Source organism: Haliotis cracherodii, unplaced genomic scaffold, assembly GCF_022045235.1.
Source record: "Haliotis cracherodii isolate W230 unplaced genomic scaffold, xgHalCrac1.p SCAF_41, whole genome shotgun sequence".
Classification (NCBI taxonomy): domain Eukaryota; kingdom Metazoa; phylum Mollusca; class Gastropoda; order Lepetellida; family Haliotidae; genus Haliotis; species Haliotis cracherodii.
In genome coordinates, this window is record NW_027266299.1 from 492,087 (window position 1) to 516,801 (window position 24,715).

Sequence of the window (24,715 nt, forward strand, 5' to 3'; positions counted from 1 at the left end):
ATCGATGCTCATGATATTGATTACTGGATTGTCTGGTCCAGACTCGATTATTTACAAACCGCCGTCATATAGCTGTAATATTGCTGAGTGCCGCGTTAAACAACAAACAACCAACCAGTCGTCTGTCTTTTTTCTGTACAAAACAACAGTGAATGGAACAGAAACGAAATTTCACTCGTTTTGATAAAAAAAAAAAATACCTACTTTCCTAAAAACTGCTGTATCTTCTATTCGCAAGACGTCTTGTGTAGTGTTACTATTCATGGTTTATGTTAAGAGTTCGGCCACTTTGACAATCAGCAACATGGTTCACAAAACAGATGTCCTGTGCAATTTCCTATTTAGACTCTTACCATAAGTTATCGTATTTTTTCAGGTGAACAACTGACTTGCTTTTTTATGTGCTTGTGTCGGGTGTCACCAATGGGGATGCGTCACCCTTTCGCGAACATAATGTATCAACACCATTTGAGCGTACAACGAACTCTGTATGCTAACAGAGCTCATTCATCAGTTTGTGGTAACGTCTATTGCAATCTAGGTCAAAAACGTTATTACACAAGCCGTGCAATGTGCGCACGCCAGGCAGGTGTTTGCAGTGTGTGTTAAACATAACAAAAGTAGGCCTCGGGAGAGTGCAACTATTTTCCAGTTGTTATGAATACCAACTCGGTGGGTTAAGCGGGTACGTCAAGTGAACGACTGCATCGTAATACGTTTAAAATGTAAAGGTGCATCCACAGAGACATAGCTGCGATAATTGGGTCACTGCTTAAGCTTAGTCTCTATGCTTTGCTTCACACTTCACTTGATAAACACTAGGTTTGTTGAATGGCTCATGTCTGACTGATCACAGTATTTAGTCCAACGAGTTTCAAATACATACTAGCATTTTTTGCTGTAACATGTGAGACAGGCGCATGTGTTGTAAGTGGAGGCACGCTCTGTTTATATAGAAACCACATCAGCACCTGTTCAGTCAGGGAGATCAAGGAGGTGTCGTGGTTTGAGGGAGTCGCAGCCTTGCCTTTGTGGGCGAGACAGTGGTTGGCTGTTGGTGAGTAAAATTTGATTGGTGAAAGTTGGTGTATATGGGCGAGATAGTGATTGTTTCAGAAGTGAGTAAGTGTGCATTTAATGAAGGTGGCAAGTGGATGACACGTAGTTGACTGTTAGTGAGTAGAAGTGTTTGGTGAAAGTCGGTGTATATGGGCGAGATGTTGATTGGTTCGGGGTTGAGTAAGTGTGCATTAAAGGAAGGTGGCAAGTGGGTGAGACGTGGTTGACTGTTAGTGAGTAGAAGTGTTTTGTGAAATTTAGTACATATGAACGCACGATACCATCATCCTAAACACCAGCTGTGACAGGGATGGTGGTATTGTAGCTGTAGCAGACAGATTGACAGCCGTTGTTTCGTGCGTCACAAGGTTATTTGAACGCCAATGGCCTTGTTGATTGTTACTACACTTTGATGATTTCTGTGGCAAACACCTTCCACACTGACACCGCACCCGTGTTATTTGTGTACCGATTACACAACTCTTACTGACAGGGTGGGGTGGTTGTTCACGCGAAACCGACCGCACTTTGTCTATTGGGCGGCGCCTTTGATATCGCCTCCAAACATTTTTTTTTGAATGGCCCATTAAACATTGATGCACATCAGGATCGCGGAGAAAATACAAGATTCGTCCTTGTTGAATATATCAAGGCACCAATTCATCTTTCATAAAATTGTGTCCTTGATCTTAATATATCAGCAATTAACGAAGATATTCAATGCATGTATCAACAAATATATATATACAGGCTAGGTATTTGCCCACAACAACACCTGCATAACTGTTTATTCACGTTAGGTGTGGCAGATTGTAACTGAACGAGAGGAGGGATTGTAGACTCAACTGTACATTAGACCGACACTATGATTAGATACAACGTACTTGTGAGAATATGGGAATTATCATAAGAAGGCTGTTGTTTGTTTCTGGACTGTTCCCAGTGTAACTGTATATCGCATACCTAGTGTCCCAGTGTAACTGTATATCGCATACCTAGTGTCCCAGTGTAACTGTATATCGCATACCTAGTGTCCCAGTGTAACTGTATATCGCATACCTAGTGTCCCAGTGTAACTATATATCGCATACCTAGTGTCCCAGTGTAACTGTATATTGCATAACTAGTGTCCCAGTGTTCCTGTATGTTGCATACCTAGTGTCCCAGTGTAACTGTATATCGCATACCTAGTGTCCCAGTGTAACTGTATATTGCATAACTAGTGTCCCAGTGTTCCTGTATATTGCATACCTAGTGTCGCATACCTAGTGTCCCAGTGTAACTGTATATTGCATACCTAGTGTCCCAGTGTAACTGTATATCGCATACCTAGTGTCCCAGTGTAACTGTATATCGCATACCTAGTGTCCCAGTGTTCCTGTATGTTGCATACCTAGTGTCCCAGTGTTCCTGTATATTGCATACCTAGTGTCCCAGTGTAACTGTATATCGCATACCTAGTGTCCCAGTGTAACTGTATATCGCATACCTAGTGTCCCAGTGTAACTGTATATTGCATAACTAGTGTCCCAGTGTTCCTGTATATTGCATACCTAGTGTCGCATACCTAGTGTCCCAGTGTAACTGTATATCGCATACCTAGTGTCCCAGTGTAACTGTATATTGCATACCTAGTGTCCCAGTGTAACTGTATATTGCATAACTAGTGTCCCAGTGTTCCTGTATATTGCATACCTAGTGTCGCATACCTAGTGTCCCAGTGTAACTGTATATTGCACCAGGTGTTCCGCTTGTGTTTCTCTGAAGGTAGCAACCGACAGCAGGTGTTTTCGCGCTTGTATTTCTCTGAAGGTAGCAACCGACACCAGGTGTTCCGCTTGTGTTTCTCTGAAGGTAGTAACCGACACCAGGTGTTCGCGCTTGTGTTTCTCTGAAGGTAGTAACCGACACCAGGTGTTCGCGCTTGTATTTCTCTGAAGGTAGCAACCGACACCAGGTGTTCCGCATGTGTTTCTCTGAAGGTAGTCGGTACACACACAAGACGATCAAGTGATGGACCCGAAATCCGATACCGCATTTACTGCAACAGAGTGGGACTGATTTTAGCGTCTCGCCCTTAACAGTTAATTCGTAGCAATTTCAGCATAAACATGAATAAATATTGTAACACGGCCATGAGCTGACTGCAGTATGAACATAATCATTAGACTACAACGGAAAAGGAAACGGGGTTGACAGACAAGTCATAGTACACATGGTATACAACCATACATACACAATATCAGAAATTGTAGTTTGTCCCGTATGGGCCGCCACAAACGATACTCATACACTATTGTTTTTACATGTTACAACTCATATTGCAACAACCTATTATGGAAACAGCTAAATCAATCACCGCTATAATCATTCTTCCATGAAGTACCAGTGATATTCCATTGTGGCAAGTAAAAAGTGCTAGAAACCTATACAAGATAGACACAATTTTTATGGATAACAACTTCTTTAATACTGTAAAAAGGCGACGTTTCGGTATAGAGGAATTATTAATTGTTAATCTCTATTGTTAATCATCCACTTGCTATATATATTCTGCACTATGTCCCTCATTCAGTCTTGCTTGACAACGGTATAAGGATCTATACCGAAACGTCGCCTTTTTACAGTATTAAAGAAGTTGTTATCCATAAAAATTGTGTCTATCTTGTCATCCGTCAACTTCTAAGTAATGCCTATCAAACAAGTTAGAAACCTATAATCGTAGGTTCGAATCCCAGTTTTCCCCGATTGTGTTTCTATTATTCTAGATAACATACCCGTGATAGTCGGCCAAGAGGATCTAACTCTCACTGGAACTGAAATAATGTTCAAGGTGACGTTTAGCCAACTCACTCACTCGCGCGCACTCCATATTCTCCCTTCGTCACTGAATAGTCTATCAGCCCGGCAAAATTTCGGTACCAAAAAGGGGGCAAATTGTTACCGGTTTAAATTTGAAGGTAATGCTATCTATATGTAGAATAAATATGATAGCATTTGAAATCGAGTAGCTTTGCATGTTTTTTTAAAGTTCTTTTGAAGGTCTCCAAAGTTGGCACAGAAGAATGGCCAGTACAATATGTTGTCTGGTGAGTAGTATATAATTCACTTCTTTGTTTACTTCCTGTCTTGGTGATTTGACCATAGCAACAGTAATTAATGAACATAAGTGATCATATTTCAATCTATCAGGGGTAAGTTGCTGTTTTGGCTGTTGCATATACTACTATACACTACTGCCTAAAAGTTCATTCCCCTAACACGCGTTGAGAACGCGTGTAACACGCATGTGACACGGGTGCTCAACGGGTTGCACACGGGGTGAGCACCCGTTGGACACGGGTGTGCAACGGGTGTGCGTCGCGTGTGCAACCCGTTGCACACGCGTGTGCCACGCGTGTAACACGGGACCGGGTTCCAGTTGAAGTTGACAAATGTATCAAATGAATAGTGAGATAAAACAAAACAGTGAGATGTGAAATTTGAGTTTATGAGCGGCCATTGAGCTGTGCTCACCAGACCGTAAATACAAGGTCGGCCCATCTTAATTAGTGTTCGGTTGCTAGACTTTTATGGCATGAACCATTCCACTAGGGTCCAGTCTAGCCATTGTGGCTAGCCGACTGTAGAACAGTAATGAATTTAGATGCGAGTTTATTGCTAGGGGAACCCCCGTGTTGACACGATTGTCGCGGGTTGGTAAATGTTCGCCATTAATAAAATGATTGTTTGTGGATTGCGAACATATTCATTTGCCCACACGAGTCATTCCATTTGATTGCAAATATAACGTTTTTCGTTTGCCAAATTTATGCTTTAGACAGTACAATTATGATATAGCCGTCACCACTACTAATGTCTCATTATTTCACGTAGGAATATGTCCCATTTCCCCACACCCCACTTTCTGTGTTGTATTTTGAAAGAATAAATAAAAGAAGGTTTTGTGTGGGACACTTTTATACTAATTATAAGAGGATGTTGTAAATGAATATGAACAGCCATGCTGTCTGACAGTTGATAGAATTTGAGATCTTCACAATCACCGGGTGTGACCATGTTGACAGAATCTCGTTAGGGTTTGTGATTTTTACATTTGCCCAATGACCATGGTGAGTATTGCTGAGGATACCAAACGTAACAGTTTATTATCAGAGGTTGTGAGTACCTATACCACGTAGATAGGATATCTTTAGGATTTTAATCCTTCTTTGAGAGGCATTTAGAAGTTGGAGTACTACGTTAGGAGAAGATGTATGGGTGACTTTAATCCTTTCTTTCTCTGTGGGTAATCCTTTCATGTTGATTGGAGGAAGTCTCTCAACCAGGTCATGACAGGTCGTGAGTTTACTCACTAACTACTGTGGGCGTTTTTGGCATGACATCTTTTCTTGTATAAACATAGAAACGATGCTCACTCACTCACTGTTAATCTTCTGCAGTTTGCTGGCAAAGTGGGGATAAACCTCAGTGTCAAAGACGATCAAATTTAGTTCGAATCCTTGTTTATATGTGACATCTCCCAAATGGGGACATTTTCATAAACTTGGCAAGTGATGATGAACATTAATATTAATATTATTATAGTTTATGAAATTGTTAATAAAACTTTAATAAAATTGTGCTTCACTCTCACGAAAAATATATTGTCTGTGAGTAAATTTATATGTCACGTTACATCGGCATTTTTAGTGATATTGCGAAGAAATAATTACCAGATTTGGGGACTACATGAAACATGCCTGGTTTTACATTTCTGGTTCAGGTGCTTGACTGACTGAGTAGTTCATGATCAATAAGATATGTTTAAATCAGTCAAGTTTGCAACAATAGATGAATAAGTTGATACATTTGGACCGCAGTTACCGATTACCAACGTAAGACATAGAGACAGGGAGGAGATATATAACCAAACCTATGATCCTGTTGAGACAGTTGACAGTTAGAACGTTGGATTAAATGACAGTAACTAATTTGAACATTCCCCAGTTATATCATAAAATACATCATAACTCATAACAGTCCGAGAGACAGCTTCCAGACTTATACTAGTATTGAAGGGACAATAGCTTTTGACTGTTTAAAAGTAAACTCACCTTAAGGTGCTTGGCAAGTGAAAACTTACCTCCCTGTATATGTTTTTAGGTTTGACAGCAACTATGCTTGTAGATTTCATAGATAGACATGATTGGTTAGCTAGATGTTATTACAATAAGCGAAAATGTCTTAAAAGTCCACAGTTTGTTTAAAAGTACAAAAAGTGTGTTATAGATCTATCAACGTTTTCTTTTATTGAACATAATATTTGCACTATATTGCTGTAAGCTGTAAATAATCTAGCCTCCCCATGTACGTAACTTACATATATTTATGTATGACCAGAACAGCAAATAAAGTTCTGGTAGATAGGTACCTCGGAGATTTAACGTGCGCTTTCCGACTTTAGCCTATCTCGCATACGGGGAAGCACTTATACTATTAGGGTAAAAAAGCGTAATGATTAAATAAAGAAGTGCAAACACCCCCCCCCCCCCCCCCCACAAAAAAAATTAAGTTTAGTCCTTGTAGTAGTCTCTTGGTCAGCTTCTCATCCTGGGGGTCGGGATTCTGGTAGAGACTCTTGGCAAGGAGGGCGGCGGTATTGGCGACGAAGTGGTTTGAGGTCGGTACGCCACTACTCTGGAAGAAGTGGTACAAGTCTGTGTAGTTTGTGATGTCTTACTCGATGTCCTGTCCCCCCTTCTTGTGCACCATGACGAAAGGGACTCCTTGTTTGGCGTAGAGATATTCCTTTGGGGTGTTGATCTGGTCAACCTTGAGATCCGGCCGGGGCTTGTAGTGGTTGATCGGAATGTCTGATTTTTCCACTAGTAAATAAAGTTCTTTGGTATGACCTCTTTTATCCCTGCTGACGTTATCCTAATGTTCAATTTCAGTCTGCCTCACCAAGCGTAAGAAAACATTGTACATGATAAACCACACTGATGCAATTTTCTATATATATATTTGTAGATATGAAGCATTCTAGTTAATTGTGGATACACTGGGCAGACAGAATTGTGTTTATTTCCAGGCCATCCTGATCGTCGTTTATTACTATAAGGTGTATGGTTGGAGGCAAGATCAAAGGCGCCGCACAGCATTTATTAGATAACAGACGGGGTCGTCCGTTTCGCTTTGATCAACCACCCCACCTGTCTGTAGGAGTTATATAATCAGTGCGCAAATAACTGTGTCAAGTCCACTGCCGGGCTGATGCGGTGTCAGTGTCAGCGATGAACATGAATGCCCAAATCATAGACCTGTAGCACTCACAAGTTGCTTAGCCAAAATATTTGAAAAGTGTATATTCAATTCTCTGATAACAGCAAATATAACCTTAGGAAAAGATTCAACATACAAACAATCAAATGTAGAACACAGACCTATGCTTATTATCATTTCTTCTGGATATGATCAACCTGCGGAACCCTCTATCCGATGAAGTAACTAATGCTCGCTCATTAAAAGAAATCAATTTCCTAATTAATCGTTCTGATGCAATTATTAATAATTTTGACTTCAAATATTTTCATAGATCATGCCAAATTGTCCACTGTCGCCTTAGGCTCGGCTGCAGTGACTTAAACGCTGATAAGTTTAGACGACATGTATCAGACATACCAGACTGCACTTGTGGATATCACCTTGAAGATGCAATTCACTTTTTCTATAACTGTTAAAAAATACGATAATATCAGAAACACTGTGTATTTCTACACACATGGGTATGGTCTAAACATGATATTACATGGCAGTAGTTGAGCAGTTCCACAAACATGACTTCTTAAATCAGTTCATGACATCATTGTCAAAAGCAAAAGGTTTGAGTAGCTTAATTTTATGCATGTAGTAAAGGAAAACTGCATTACCTTATTTCACAGACACCACTTGCTTCAGTGTACTGGCTTCGTGTATTTCATTTGTGCATTTTGTATGTTTATGTTCATCACTCTCTTATATATATATATCCAGCTGTTGTTAAGTTGTTACCTGGAGAGGTATTACATAAGCAAGTTTTGCTTGTTTACCGATCCAGATTTCTTTTGAAATAAAAATACGTTTAAGCCAACACAGCTAACCCTAAAACACATGATTGTAAACTATTCAAAAAGGAGCACTAATCTCTGGCTTCTTCTCGGGTGTCGAACTCAAACTCAAACTCATTTATTCTTAGAATAACATGACATACAATTATCTACAATTTTTATTATGTACAATTTAACAAAAATAATAAAAATAGGATACGTGGATATTAATACAATTTACCAATTGTATTGTACACATTGTTAAGGAATTTAGATAGGCCTTTTAGATTTCTTACACTGTTAGTGGTCATAATTTTCTTAAATGTTTGGAAACTTAAGATATTGCTTATTTAAGAGTTCATATCGCCGTTGGTGTAAAGCTTCACATCGGAATGAATAATGCAATTCATCTCCCACAGCGATAGAATCACAGAGTGGACACTGGCTGTCTTCCCTGGGAATGTTCAGCCATCGACCAGTTTCAACTGGTAATCCTTGGTTAGAAAGTTCTGAATTTTAGTATTGGGAGAAATATTGATTTTAAGAGCAGTAGATATTTCGCAAATGAAGGTTGATTCTTCAGGTAATACGACCTTTGGATTTCCGCTTGGGCTTACTAGCTGCCGTGAGTCAATTTGCTCGTTAACGCAACCGAGCGTGACAAGAGACTGGGCTACCAGTCTGCAAGGACAGCTAAATAAACTTACGCATTTTTGAAAACTGATTGGTTACCCGTGATCTATGAAGATTTCAACAAAGGGCGCATGGTAATTAATTTCTTCAGCCTAAACAAACAGACAAATAACGGCGAAAGCTCATCGGATGTCGTTATTTGGAAATACCCCTGATTGTTACAGTTTGATAATAAAAAAAGTATCCCTGAGTGAAAGCATTTGCGGATTTCGGATTGCGTGGATGATACAATTACTACTCCCTTGTTGTCATCCACATTTTCTGGTATAACCCTACACTTCTGTATTTGTCGTAATTCACATGCTGCTCAGTTAATGAATTTATATTATGTATACTCATTTGTAGCACCACTCAGATTACCGGATAAAGGTTCAAATTTGGTCTTTCTTGTACCTGGGGTAATTATTTGATCTAAATCCAGGTTTGAAGTGAGGTGGAATGTGAATTATGCACGTGGCAGCCCAGCAAGAGATGTATGATCAGTTGATTTACTTTTTTTGTAAATCAACTGATCATTCCCAGACATCAAAGGATCAACAGGAAATACGTTGATTGATTAATTACTGTTATCTTGCACAGTGGATATGTCAAAAGTAAGTGTTTACATGTGAAGGTAGGGTTACTAAACCTAGGGAATACACTCATATCATGGCGTGAAGTACAGATGTAAAAATAACATACTTTGTTCAAAGGGTAAGCGATAATACACTGACTGGTTGTTCATTGTTATCTAACTCAATGTATGATTTTAAGAACCGTGGACATTATAAAAATAGTTGTCACGTGGGCTTTCTCAGCTAACTTGGCACCTATGTGAAACAATTGAAACAAACTAAGTGATCAGTTAAGAAACAGACACGGGTTATAATATTCGATACATTTAAATAACGTTTAAAAACGATATATTTAAATATTTAAATATATTTCATATATATTCCAAATATTGTTTCCAAATAATTATTATTAAAGTATTTGATTCTCACATAGACATTTGACATCGAATAAGTATTTTTGTACAGCTGCAGACGCAATGGATATTGTTCCTTTATGTTGATATTCCCGGATACATTATAACTTTGGTAGGTTGTAATAATGATATTTGCATTTTGTTTTCATTCATTCGCTGCAGCTTTGAACAGAATCATTCTTGTTCCTTTCCGTTTGGTTGGGAAGTTTTTCTATGCGCGATAGACGTTGTTTTCACAAGTATTTTCTTTTGTAAGCGTGTATATGTTACAGTCAATGTGTAAAATATGATTCACTCAGGCAATTTATTAAATATCTAAATATTTCAGTCATTTTACAAATTGACTGAATAATCCATTCATTTATTTAACCGACTGACTAAAAATGATAAAGACGACCAAAAGAGCTTAAACACATCACAATATATTAATTATGCTAAGAAAAGAAGCCCAACAATACAGAACTGTACTTGGTGATGATATTAAACATAAACAAATATTTGGAATTCGTTATCATATTAATAAAGATGGACATATTTTTCAGTTAATTTGTAAAATAAACTGAATATTTAGGCGTTTAATACATTTCCTTAGTGAAATCTGTTTACATTTTGAATGTAAACATATACACACGGTAAAATAAGCAATGTGCAGATGAAATATTTACTTTGTGTTGCAAGTCAAAATAGTGTACACGAAGATCGCACAATTACCAAGCAAGTGACTTATCAAAACTGCATCACCATTACCGATGCTCCCCACAAATATACCTACATTTCAAAAACTGTATTTCATTTTTGTTGATCAGTGTGACCATATGTCCTTCTACTTTCAATAAAAATGCGCTTACGAATGGCGAGCACAGGTCGCGAACAAGTCTAGATTTCTGCTATATCATCCGGGTACTCACTGAGAAAATACAGTAATGCACAGGTAACAACTACTCCCGCGGAATTGCTTTAGATCAGTGCTCTTTTGTACGTTGAAATACTATATATTGTGAATGCCAAAATGATGTATCAAGGATCAAGTAGAAGATACATTGACCGTTGCACTGGGAGTTTATTCAACAGACCGTGAAAATAACACTGCTGTATCTTATTATTTATTTTAGATGACGCAGTCAAAGCTCACTTCTCCTGGCGGCCATTATCGAACGGCCAGCTAAAACACAACCCCGCGCTTACGTCTACAGGTCTCTTCCTGTAGTACGGTAATTAGTATTCTCTCCCTCAAGTGTATCCTCAATGATATAACCCACCCTCATTAATTACATGCTGCTCTTTTCCAGCCTCACGGCTATGGAGCTGTGATAAAGAGTCCAAGTCATCATAAAGTAATTAGGGTCCAATAAAAACAATGCGCCGCCAAACCTCATACATATTATCACTGAAAGTCGTACTACAGACGGTTAATGTCAAATCACAATAAAAGCATTTCAATTGCAATAACATGTTCCAGGACCATGTATTCTCTTAACACCATCGGATTTAGAAGCAATGGTCGTATAAAACAAAACACATCTATTTGATCACAACAGTATTCATGTTATTCCCACAAAATCACATAAAGAAAGGAGACATTAGGAAATACATGTGCATTATCATTTTTCGTCAGGATAACAAAATGTTCTCTCCTTGTTACCACCTCCAGGTTCAGCTTAAGACGGGTCCTCCTTTGGTCAAAAGTTTGTTCCCCCTCTAATGAGTGTGTCACGCGTTGCACACGAGTGGCGGACGGGGTGCACACCCGTGTGCAACGCGTTGCACACGGGTATCACACGCGTGACCAACCCGATGCACACTGGTTGCGTAACGCGTTGCCCATGCGTGTAAGGGGAATGAACTTCTAGGCAGTAGTGTATATCTTACCAATAAAAAAGGGAGCCAAAAACTGCTTTTCAGACACAGTATATAAGTATATGGCACCAAGTGGTGCCAAACGTTTTTTTTATCAATGACTGTCTGTCAACATGTCATAAAATTGTAATTTTTATTTCATCAAAGTTGTAGGGTACACTGTAGAAGTGTTGACTCTTAACTAATGTTATGAAACAATTCAATAAAAAAGTTAATGGCATCAATAGCATCCCTGAATTTGGTAATGATGATGTAATGATGATGTAATAATGATGTAACGGTACATAGCACTTACTTACAACTAATTATCATTACTATCTTATTTTAACCTTTATTTGAACTATTGTTGGAAAAAAATAATTTCTGCATAATTATTACATTTTCCAATAAAATGTTAAAACACATGTTAATTTGAATGTAATTGATTATATTTTTATATGATATGATGATAAAATTCCCAAAATGAGAAAGTTAAATTTTCTCATTCTCATACCTAAAAATGAAAGATGCCTACTTTTGAATTTAGAAATTGATAAATAGAAAATCTACAGATAACAACTGCAATTAATGAAGGTTGTTTCAATTCACATACAAGTATCCTTAGATGTAAAATATTAAAACACATGTTAATTTGAATTTACTTGATTATTTCTTTTATGATATGATAAAATTTCCAAAATGAGAAAATTAAAATTTCTTATTCTCATACCTAAAAATGAATGATGCCTACTCTTTAATTAAGAAACAGAAAATCTACAAAAAACAACTGCAAATAATGAAGGTTGTTTCAGTTCACATACTAGTATCCTTACATGTTAAATTTATTTAAAATTATTACTCATTCATACTAAACACATGATCTATTCACAATTATACAGTATACATTAAACATATTTTGTAATGTTTTGTTTCATTATCTTACAGATTACAAATTCATTCTTCAACCATGAATTAAACACCAAGTTGCCATTTGTATTACTACTACTTCTAATGGACAAATATGGAGATGGGACAAGTGCTGATAGCTGTAGTGACTGCAATATGGAAGACATTGTCACCGATGAACCGCCATGTAAAAAGCCCAGGAGTAGTACATCCTGCATCATTCACTATGAAGGTGAAGATATGGAAAGCCACTTGGTTCAACCTAATAGCTTTGAATCGTGGGAAGCTCTGCTGAAAGCAGCACAAATACGAAATCACAAACCACTTCTGGAGTTTGCAAAGAGTACATATGAGATACCAAACATTTTCTACCATCGGAAATGTCGTTGTAGATTTACAATAAAACGTGAATTACAGTCACTACAGTCAAGCAAAACAGAAGAAGGTAGCCATGCTTGTGTTGAAAACCGGAGATCGAACAGGCAATCACCAACTTCATCAAGGGTTTATGAAAAGCAATGCTTATTTTGCCGGAAGGTTAAGTATAAGAAGGGCCAGAAAAGTCGAGAACTCCTTATACAGTGTGTTGATCTCCGTGCAGATAGGAGAGTACGGGACATGGCCATAAAAAAACAAGATGTAGCAGTACTAAGTTTTGTAGCACGTGATATTGTTGCAGCAGAGGCCCACTACCATCGCTCATGTTATAAAAAATACACAAGGGCACCTGACTGCACTCCCTGTTCTATTCCAGAAGTTGATGAACATGACATCCAGTACCAGGAAGCAGAAGCTGATGCATATTTTCATCTGTTTAGCTATATCAGAAACACCCTGTTTTCAAACCCAAAGACTGTTAAAATGGTAGACCTCACAACAGTCCTGGTGGATCACATGAAGATGGCTGGAATAAGTAACATCAGGGAATCTACAAAGAAGCACATTCGGAGAAAACTTGAAGCTGAGTTCTGTCAAGCAATTCACATATTTCCAGATGATAAAGGCAAACTTCTTGTTATACCAGACAACCTGAGTATCTATGAACTTGCCAAGGAGAATATAAAACTTACAGATGATATTCATTCCAAGCAGAGTCAGTCATCAGAAGACAAGGGGGTTATAACCTCTGCTGCCATATTGCTGCGCTCAAGGATCAAGGAGCAAGATGATGTTTTGGAATGGCCGCACTTACCAGAATCACTTAACATAGCTGCAATAAAACTGCCTTTGTCACTGAAACAATTTCTTTTTGGGCTGCTAACTGGTGACATTTCACCAAAGCAACCGTCAGAGAGGGTAACCTGGCTTGTCAACTCATTTGGACAGGACCTCCTCTATGCTGTGAGCTGTGGCAAGCAGAAACCACCAAAACACATCCTTTTGCCAGCTGTTGTCAAGAATCTCACTGGAAATGCTGAACTGATTCAAGCACTAAATAGACTCGGCCATGGGGTATCTTACTCACAGCTTGAGGAAAACGAGACTGCACTCTGCCTACAGAAAATGGCATCTTCTGTAGATGGTGATGTTGTGCTTCCAAGTACTGCTCAGCCCCATGTATTCACAACCATGGCGTGGGATAATATTGACATCCTAGAAGAGACATTGACAGGGGAAGGCACAAGTCATAGGGTTAATGGCATTATCGTTCAGCCAAGAATGCACGGACCACATGAAGAGAAACCTCAGCTACCAATAGTAGAAAAAAAGAAACAGAGAAGCATTCCTGATGGAGAGTTTGCACTGCCAGTATATAATACCGGCGAAAGATGTGGACCTGGGCAGCTGACCACTACTGACAGTAACAGAGATGACACATTGCATCAGGCATTGAGAAAAGATGTCTTATGGTTCCTCACTCGGCAAACAGATTCACCACAGCAAACCATTGGTAGCTGGACAGGGTTTAACATTTCAGTCCGCCAAGATCTTGATGTCTGCCAAGACAACATAGGCTACCTTCCAACAATCAACGCTCCAGCAACAAGCCTAGCAACATGCTTTGAAATCTTAAACCAGGCGAAGAATATCATGGGGAACTTACATCTTAAAAAGGTGGTAATAGTCTTTGACCAAGCAATGTTTGCAAAAGTTGCTGAAGTTATCTGGAAGCGCAAGGACCATTATCCTGGTATCATCCTTCGACTTGGCACATTTCACACTATTTGCAATGTACTGAGCATTTTAGGGAAACGCTTTCAGGATGCAGGCTTGAGAGATCTTTGCATAGAGTCGGGTATTGTTGCAGAAGGTTCTCTTGGGGCTGTAATGGAAGGACGACAGTACAACCGAGCAGTTCGTGTTCACAAGTATGTGCTTGAAGCAATGATGAGGATTGCTTGGAAAGGTTTTGTACCCTGGCTCAGAGAAACTCAAGCTGGAGAAGTGTGTAACCTTGAAGAAACACAGGAACTGATAACTGAACTTCAAGACAATGTCTGCCAGAAACAGTTTGATGAAGTCTTGGAAAACACTTCCTTCATAGCTACAGTCAAAGCCTTCCAATCTTACCTGGATTTTCTGAGGAATGACAATGGACCGCTCTCTTCTTACTGGATGTCTTACATTGACATGGTACAGAAAATACTGCTGGGACTGATAAGGGCGTCACGTGAAGGAAACTGGAAACTTCACTTGGCAGCAGTGCGTGCTATGATTCCCTGGTGTTTTGCCTATGACAAAGTGAACTATGCAAGATATTTGCCTGTCTACTATGCCAATATGACAATGCTACCAACACAACATCCTGATGTATATGAACAATTTCAGCATGGGAGGTTCTCTGTTCAACTCAGTCAAGATAATCCTTTCGGCAAAATTCCAGTCGACCAAGCCACTGAAGAGACCGTGAACAAGGACACCAAAGTGCCAGGAGGAATCAGGAAATACAGTTTGAAAGCAGGGGCTGTAACAAGATTCTACTTAACTGCTGAATACCGGAGTGCATTCCTTCGTCAGTTCAGAGACATGTTGGGACTAAACAGATGTGATCTGCATCATGCAGAACTCCAGTCACCAAGAATGCTGAAAGATGAACAAGCAGTGAAAACAGTTGTTGATACCATTGAGAATTGGATTAATCCTTTTGATGGATATCAGGAAATAGTGAGCCTGTCCACTGCAACAGCTGCTACTACAGAAATTGCCAATGACCTCCTTAGGGCAGAGAAAGTGGGCGAGAATGCCTATAAAAGATTTAGAGAAGAACGATTGGACAATGAATCACCAACAATCAAATTTCATGACAAATTGCCACAACACAAGCTACAAACCTTCACAAACATGTCAAAGAAGAAAACCAAAGTAAACTCATGTGGGAAAGATATCATCCTCGTGGCAGAAAGAAAACTTTTTGCACAGATGATTCTGATTGCACAGGCCAGAAAAGAGCTGCAGATGAAAACTGTTCTTTGCTATCCCCTTGGACCACTGCCATGGTCGCTCTCAACACCTGATGGTAAACCAAGGAAAACCAACAAAGCAGTACTAGCACGAGAGTTGCAGAAGAGAGCATCTGTAGCTGAAAACATTCCACAGCCATCTACAACAATAATTGATGGCATGGCCCTTGTTCAAAAAATGAAGGGAGATCAGAAAACGTTTGGTCAAGTCGCAACTTTGATTCTGTCATCAGCCCTCAGAGAAGGAGCCCATAGTTCACGGATTGACATAGTATTTGATGTTTATCAGCATCACAGTATCAAGGAGGCAGAGAGACTAAATCGCTGTCAAGACAATGGTGTCCAGTACAAGAACATAGCATCTGCACACGTTGTTCGCCAATGGAGAAACTTCTTGTCAAGTACTGACAATAAGACCTCACTGATTGAGTTCCTCGTCACTGAATGGAAACATCCAACCTCACGTGAACTATTAGCAGAGAAGGAATTGTTTGTGACAAATGAAGAGAAATGCTATAGAATCACAAAAGACGACACACAAGAGGTACTAGAGCTGGAGTCCAGTCATGAGGAGGCTGATACCAGACTACTACTCCACGCTGCCCATGCTGCTGACAATCATACTTCTGCAGTTGTTATTGCCTCAGAAGACACTGATGTATTTCGTCTGTGCCTTGCCTTCAGTGACTCCATACATGTTCCACTTTACCAGAAATGTGGCAATATCACCAGAACAAGGTTCATTGATGTTGGAAAAGTTGCAAGAGCTGTTGGTATGGATGTGTGTAAAGGAATACTTGGGCTTCATGCCTTCACAGGTTGTGATTCTGTCAGTGCTTTTGCTGGTCGTGGGAAGATTCGTGCACTAAGAACATTAGAGAATGACAAAGCTGCACAGGATGTATTTAAAGAACTTGGTCAGGAATGGACACTGTCATCAACACTCTTTTCCAAGTTGGAAACGTACACCTGCCAGCTATATGGATCTCGAATGCCATCAATGAGAGTTAACGACTTCCGTTATCACCTATTCTACAGCAAGAAAGGTGCAATTGAGTCACACCAGATGCCACCATGTAAGGATGCTCTTCAGAAACATGCAGAGAGGGCAAACTACCAAGCAGCAGTTTGGAAGAGGAGCCTACAGCAGAAACCAGAGGTGCCTAGTCCTGATGGCTTTGGCTGGAGAATTGAGTGTGCACCTGAGGGAGGAGAAAAGCTTGTCATTGATTGGATGGACGGTGCACCAGCACCAGAAGCAGTACTTGAATTTCTTGCATGCAAATGCTCACGATCATGCAAGCTGCCATCATGTCCATGCATGGTCAACAGAATGAAGTGCTCTAGCATGTGTAAACTGAAAATGTGTGAAAATCAAGAGGATGAGGTTGACACAGGAACTGATGTTTCATCTGAGGATGAATTTGATGAAGTCGACTTTTAGGGTGGTTAGAGGTTATCAACCACAAGAGGACTTTTCAATGTCCAATAACGTTGTGAGTGCAAAGAATAAATCAATTGTGTAATATTATGCAATGAAAAGATATTACAGATATTTCTTTTCACAAGTTAAACTGTCCTTGAATTGTTTGTTGAAAGAGAGCATCGTTTCATGGAATGACAAGATTTTAGTTTGTCTCAAAATGGTAGACGTACTCGTGGACATATTTTATATATAAAGCTACCAGTTACAGACTGCTATCATGCATTTTTATGAAGCAGGGATATTTCCCTTTTGAAAAAACAAGGTTAGAATTTGCCCCCTTGAATGGTACCGATTAGTCAAATATGGGTGCCCGGCTGACAGACTAGAAGTAGCAAGCTGGATAATTGTCATCGCGAATCATGGTCACTTTATCAAACTCGCTTGACATTCTGTGAAACACCTCTTGACAAAAATCCCAGGGTAAGTGATGTGTCAGTCGGACAGTGACAGAAGCCAATATAGTTCCAACTGAAATCTGTTTCTTTTACAGTGGCGAAGCAACATATACGCAAAACAACAATTGTTTTTACTTGCCTTTCGCGGCAATCCATCGGTTTGTCAAAGGGAAGCTACTCTAACCCTTGTCTATGAGACGTCACGGCCACGTTCAGACGTTGTTGACAGTCGGCATATCCTGTCATAACGTTAAGTGCAGTCAGATGTACACACAGCCACAAAACAAATCAAGGTAACAATTCAAACATATTTCGGCCAAATTCAACTATTTTAATTTGTGGAAAAGGTTTCAAGCCACAGAGGTCGACAAGCACAGATCTGGCTATTGATCCTGCTTGGCTGGGCCTAGTGCCCTCGCAATATTGTTTCAAAATTTATATCTCCAAAGTTGCCAAAACTTATGAAATGTCTCAGCTACGTCACAGTTGGACACTGATTTTCAGAATATTAGACTGTTCTTTTGATAATGATAGCAATTACCCCTTTAGTTTATTCAGATTCCCGATGGTTAATTCTGAATCTATCGCCGAATGAGAAGGGCGACGCCATGTTTGTTTATAAACACTGAAAGTAGTCCCTACTTGACCTTTGATATTTGCATCTCTATCCGCAAATGACCCCAACGGATATCGTTTTTATCCGTTGGCTTTATCCTGCCGAGAAACCTACCCATTATATGATAAATATGTTTCCCCCGGAAAAGGGTACATGTTGTGTACATGGTAGTATATATGTAGTGACTATCCGTTTAGTGTCCTGCGTATATTGTGTTCTGAGTGGACAGAAATACAAGACAGGTTGCAGGGTTTATGTAGGCACTACTATACTCCAAAGTTGATGTGACAATTATGATGTTTCTCCCTTTTCAGTGGCCAGAATGACGACAGCACGTGTAGTAGACCGTGGATATGCCTGGATCGTGCTGTTCGCCACGTTCTGTGTGATGTTCATCTGTGGGATATTGGTGTACTCGACCGGGGTGATCAACACCGCCATCTTGGAGGAAGTTGACAGCGACCTCTCGCGGACGTCATGGGTTGGCTCAACTATGTTAGGGACCTTCACCTTAATGGGTATGAGTAAAGACAAACAGCTTATAATGACACATTGACATAAATAATGAAGGCTTAGCTTTCTTTGCCAAATATGTCTTCAAATCTAATTGGTGACGACGTTTGTGTCGTATATAAACTTTATCAACAGGCCACTGTGAAGGTTTGTAAATATAGCAGTTTACCTTTGAGACAATATATATATATGCAGTGCATATACCTCAACACAGAAGAATTTCTAATTCTGGAATCATATTATTTGCTCCACAATAATACCAACTTCTGAATGTTTTTATTGGAATAAACTTTGTGTTACTGCATCAAATGTAAGTGACTGAATGACTTATGTTCCAGGTGTCACATACACACATCTAAACACGAATACCTATGTCAATAATTTACTGCTTGAATTATGAAATGGTAATTATTTGTGCATTTTGATATTGTACTACCCACTGTTTACGTTTATGAAATCTCCTTTCAAGCTGACATACTGCATCTAAAGGACATTTACAGAGTCTAATTGTGGACTATTTCCCAGGTCCTTTGGCGGGTCTGATCACCAACAGACTGGGCTACAGGCTGTCCTGTTTTGGCGGAGGAATACTCATCCTGTTGGGACTCTCTTCAGCGTCGTTCGTTCATGATGTTACTGGACTCATCGTAACGTATGGAGTCATCGCAGGTGATTACGGGATGTAGTCTCATGGATAAACATGAAAGCAATCAAGTTAAAATGTCAACAGTTCAGCTGCATTTAGTTTGAACAATTGCATGTTATTACACAATATGTTCAAACGTATACAACGAAGAAAAGGTCCATTTGATAGATCCCTTCTCAGAGTTATTATGGTAACTTTTAGACAACAAATTCCGCATGTGTGTCAATCAGAGAAAATTGATATATGCAATTTTGCATTACTTTAATTGTGCGCCCATGTTTCAGCGTTACGTCAACCTTGTTTTACGATATCCAGCAAACAGTGCCCTCCTAGGATTCAGAGAGGGTAGAATAACTTCATAGAAAAAAGGCACTTGGTAAACTAAAAAGAGCATATTGGCGAGGATTAATGATGAAATTAAAGAAGGTTATATACGTTCTTTTCTTAAATTCCTTTATGTAAGTAAGAAAAACACAACCATATACTTCACATGACTTTCTAAGTTCATTTTCTATCAGTCATGAAGGTTTAGTTCAGATGGCAAACAAAACCAACGGCATGAATTAAACGATCTCGAGACTCATCAGGAAAGGGACAGAACTCCGCAGAAGTTAAAATATGGAAAATGTTATGGGCAAGTATGAAGACTCGGGAATATTCATGGCAGGGAGTTACCAAAAACGCACAGAGCGCACCACAAACCCGACAGGGCGCAGGAAATCAACGGTAGGGCGTAGCTCCCTGCTGAATGCGGCAAGGTGGACCACTAACATTCGTTCATTCATTCGTTCCATCCTTCATTCAATCATTGTCTTATGTTTTGGCAGGTTTCGGCGTTGGTCTGGGGCTGAATTCCGCGTGTGTGGCACCTGGCCATTACTTTGTCAACAGACGAGGTCTGGCATTTGGCGTGACTGTATCAGGGGCTGGTATGGGGATGTTTGCCGGGGGTCCACTAAGTCAGCTGCTGATCCATGAGTACAGTCTCAGGGGGTGTCTTCTTATCTTTGGCGCCATCTCCTCCAATATGTGTGTTGCAGCCTGTCTCCTGAGACCCGTACCAAACACCCAACGGAAAATCATAATAGAAACCAAACGTCATGTAGAAGCAGCCATATCAGAAACATTTGTGAAGGATTCAGCTGTACCAATGGAGAAATGTTCCGTTGACAATGTCAAATGTTTGTCTGCAGTAGAGCCATTGATTGGGAACAACTGTAATGAGAGTGGAGGTGCAGTTCAACATACCGCAAACCTTGAGGAAGACAACATCAACGTAAAGCCTGACATCAGCATGTCAGCTGAGTGTGAATGTCACCCATTGACTTCCAGTAATGACGATAAATGCTTCAGTCAGGCACGTAATTATACAGGCAACACAACAAAAGAAGATGGATTATATTACGAGCATGAATCCAATTTCCCTTTCAGAAATTGCTTCAAAAGGCTCACAAGAATGACTATCTTAAACAAATATGGATTTATAAGCTACTGTCTCAGTTATTTGTTCTGGTCACTCGGTGAAGGAGCATGCCTGTTCCATCTTCCAAACTATGCCAAGCATAAAGGTAGTACAGACAGTCAGGCAGCTAGTCTTTTCACGATTATGGGTGTGACAAGCCTAACTTCAAGGCTCCTTGCAGGGTTTGCAGGAAATGATGCCTCTGTGGACTATTTGACACTTCACATGGGACTTCTGGGAATGAGTGGACTCCTGACACTGTGTTTTCCCCTTTTCTCAAACTCCTACGCTCAACAGTTGACGTTTAGTGCTGCATATGGGATGTATAGCGGTGGTCCTAATTCTCTTATCAGTCCAATAACGATAGAGCTGGTGGGCTTGAAGCATCTTGCTGTTGGAGTAGGCATCGAGAACTTCTTTTGTGGAGTTGGTTTCCTCTCGGGACCTCCACTTGCAAGTAGGTAGATCTTTTTATATACACTTAAATTGCATGCAATATTATTTTAGTTGACACAAAAAATATAAGTTTTATGAAAATTAGAAATAAATTTCTTGCCAACAAGAAACATCTAAATAGAGGGAAAATTTCTGTAGTTGAACCAATATATTTTGAAACATAATTTTACTACTTTACTATGAATGTTACTTTCTAATTTGAAACTCAAGGTAGGGAAATTTCAGTTACGGTTTGTTGTCTTAGACCCTTAAAGTCTTTTATTAACACATTCGTCCAAATTGACAAGCTGCCGTAGACTAAGAAGTAAATATAAGAATGTTCAAATGTCGATTAGCATTAACTTGAAATGCTTCTTCTATATTTCAGGTTTCATTTATGCAGTGACGAAACATTATGACTTCACATTCGTGTTTGCAGGTGATATTATTAAGTCGGACATAGCACTGGAAGAAATAGGATTCTTTAAAAAAAATTTTAAAATGTTCCCTCTTGGAAATACATGTAAAAGATTCAAAAATACCTTATTTAAAAGTTTGGTGAGATGATATTTTCTAAGCTTCGACATGTTTGGAAAGTTGTGTGTCAGTTTGGATAGTTTTGGAAAGTATGAAAAATTAATTTAGGATAATTTCGAAATGTCAGTCTTCCCTTGTTCCTTTGTGTACGTGGGAATGTTGCCGTTTCTTCCAGTGTATGTCTAGTTTATACAGAAACTGTAACAGCAGTATATTCAGTGTTTGATCACAATATGTTTGTTTCTTTGTTTGTTGTTTAACGCTGCACTCAGCAATATTCCAGCTATATGACGGCCGTCTGTAAATAATCGGGTTACTGAAGACCTATTCTACCCCGAATCTGCAAGGGTCCACAAAATATAAAAATGCTTTTTCAAATAAATCACGTCCTTAAACTGCCAACTAGACACTTGTGATTAGTTGATAGCATGTGAAAACCTCCAAGAAAACATTAATAAGTTGATGTTTTACCAATCATTTTCCTTTTGATTATAAGCATACAAAATTGTATTTGGTTTTGTAGGAATTGTTCTGCTGCTTGCGTCGTTCTTTGGTGGCATGGTGGGAATCTTTGGGAAACACTCGCAAAGAAACGAAGGCGTTGACATGCCTCAGGAAGCACAAGAGGCTGTTGATGTGTCTCCAAAAGGATAGAGAGTGTGACTGCCACAGCTAAATCGGGTTGACATTCAAGGAGGATCCAGGCAACTAGTTGCTTGGTCATGTACATCAATGTCACCAATGCCATAACCTTACAAAGACATGATAGATAGATTTTTGTGAGAGAGTGGACTGTCTACTGAATAATACAATTATGATATGATTTCAAATCAAATTCTTCTGTCCTTTTTTAGACGGGATCAGGTGGTCAGGCTCGCTGACTTGGTTGATGCATGTCATCGATCCCAATTACTTGGATCGATGCTCATGATATTGATTACTGGATTGTCTGGTCCAGACTCGATTATTTACAAACCGCCGTCATATAGCTGTAATATTGCTGAGTGCCGCGTTAAACAACAAACAACCAACCAATCTTCTGTCTTTTTTCTGTACAAAACAACAGCGATGGAACAGAAACGAAATTTCACTCGTTTTGACTTTAGAGTGAGTGAGTATGGTTTTACACCGCTTTTAGCAATATTCCAGCAATATCACGGCGGGGGACAACAGAAATGAGCTTCACACATTGTTTGACTTTAGAGGTCTGCTATGTGCTATTCTTGATGAACACGTTCTTGTTGTCTGACAGAAGTTTAAATACCATATGTGGTAAACATTTCATCAATAACATGATGTAAGTGGAATAGGAATGAGGGATTCAGGGTGTTATCTTCAAAATATAATCATGAAATTTGTTCTCAGTCGCGTTGAGCAAATCAGTTACACCTTAAGACACCCTATATATTTTTTGGTCGATAGAAAGGCCTGGTAATTAAAACGTTCGTTCCCCACCCTGCAGGCCCGGTTCGATTTACCACACTCATTAAATCTGCTTGGCATAATCCTACGTATGTTATGTGGTCATGGATCGTTGGTTTACAAGAGTTGGACTTGTTTGTTGGCAGAGTCAGGTCCCGCTTGATCACGCATTTATATTTTCTTATAGTCCCGTTTAATAAAGAGAGCCATTAGCTGTCTGAAACTCATCATTAAGGTAATAGAGGCTGGCCTGACTGGAGTCTTTAAGCTGTGATTAATTGATTGTTGTTTAACGCTGCTCTCAGCATTATTCCAGCTATATTATTCCCCCAAAACATTAACCTGTCCATCTTATACCTATCGTCTTTCAAGATACCGTCATACTTTTCTGCCGTGTGTAATGTGTTCCTAATTCGTTTATTATTGCCATGCAACTATTACTAGCAATTATATATCTTACAATTTTGGAAGTATATCGTTATTCCCGAGTACCCCCTTTTCTTAAATGGTATGCATGGTGTCTTTCCCTTCAAAACTTCCCTTTAAACAAACACAGGCAACTATTACTAGCAAATAATATCACTTACAATTTTGGAACTTTAAAGTTATCCCCTAATTTATTATTGGTATGTATGGTACCTTTCCCCGAGTGTGTGTATAATATTAGTTCCATGCAAACAAACACAAGCAAACCTTTAAAATGAAACATTTTTGTGTGCCTAATTGGTATCCCAAGTCCCAACTTCGTGTGTAGCAACCGTTCCAGATATCAACACTCGCTTTTAATGCGTTCTACATGAACATATATTTCACACATGGAGTATTGACATAGTATAGAATTGCCTGGGTAAAATCGAGAATGGTTATTCGGTAGTATTGACATATTTCTTCACCCATGGTTCTTTAGAACATGGATATTGATTAATAACATTTCGTGTAAGATAACATATGTAATGTCTGGTGATTTGGTATTAGTTCAAATAATATTTTTTGAAGAAGGTCACATGAATATCTAAAATCGTATAACTGCATGCCGAAACTGAGCAGAATTGAAATACTGTAAAAAAGTAGGTGATTGACGTGGAATGATCTGAGCCTTGAATAAGTGTTTTGGGTCCCCTAGAGAGGGGTGACCTGAGCCTTGGCAGAAAGTACTCTTGAGTGACTGGAGCATGGGCTCAGATCACTCTAGGGTGATTTTAAAAGGGATTGATTTGAGCCTGATACACCGAGGTGAATCACTTTGTCGATCTCGCGTGACATTATGCAAAATA

At 39.3% G+C, this 24,715-nt stretch overlaps 1 protein-coding gene and 1 long non-coding RNA gene across 2 annotated transcripts in view; both read left to right on the plus strand.

The window, feature by feature from the left end:
• The window catches only part of LOC139441573 (uncharacterized), a 395,726-nt gene that overhangs the window by 259,477 nt on the left and 111,534 nt on the right, over positions 1-24,715 (plus strand). The window lies entirely within an intron of this gene.
• LOC139441587 (monocarboxylate transporter 9-like) lies at positions 975-22,804 on the plus strand. The gene is made up of 6 exons (XM_071222401.1): positions 975-1,057; positions 18,741-18,944; positions 19,465-19,608; positions 20,413-21,504; positions 21,871-21,921; positions 22,543-22,804. The coding sequence occupies exons 2-6, from the start codon at positions 18,749-18,751 to the stop codon at positions 22,671-22,673; spliced, it is 1,614 nt and encodes a 537-aa protein (XP_071078502.1). The 5' UTR covers positions 975-1,057; positions 18,741-18,748; the 3' UTR covers positions 22,674-22,804.

Bases quoted from the DNA above. Each gene is read 5' to 3' on its own strand.
- LOC139441587 (XM_071222401.1), top strand. From the start codon at position 18,749: ATGACGACAGCACGTGTAGTAGACCGTGGATATGCCTGGATCGTGCTG. The intron at 19,609-20,412 runs GTGATTACGGGA...ATGTTTTGGCAG, and splicing joins AACGTATGGAGTCATCGCAG to GTTTCGGCGTTGGTCTGGGG. The intron at 21,922-22,542 runs GTGATATTATTA...TTGGTTTTGTAG, and splicing joins CTTCACATTCGTGTTTGCAG to GAATTGTTCTGCTGCTTGCG.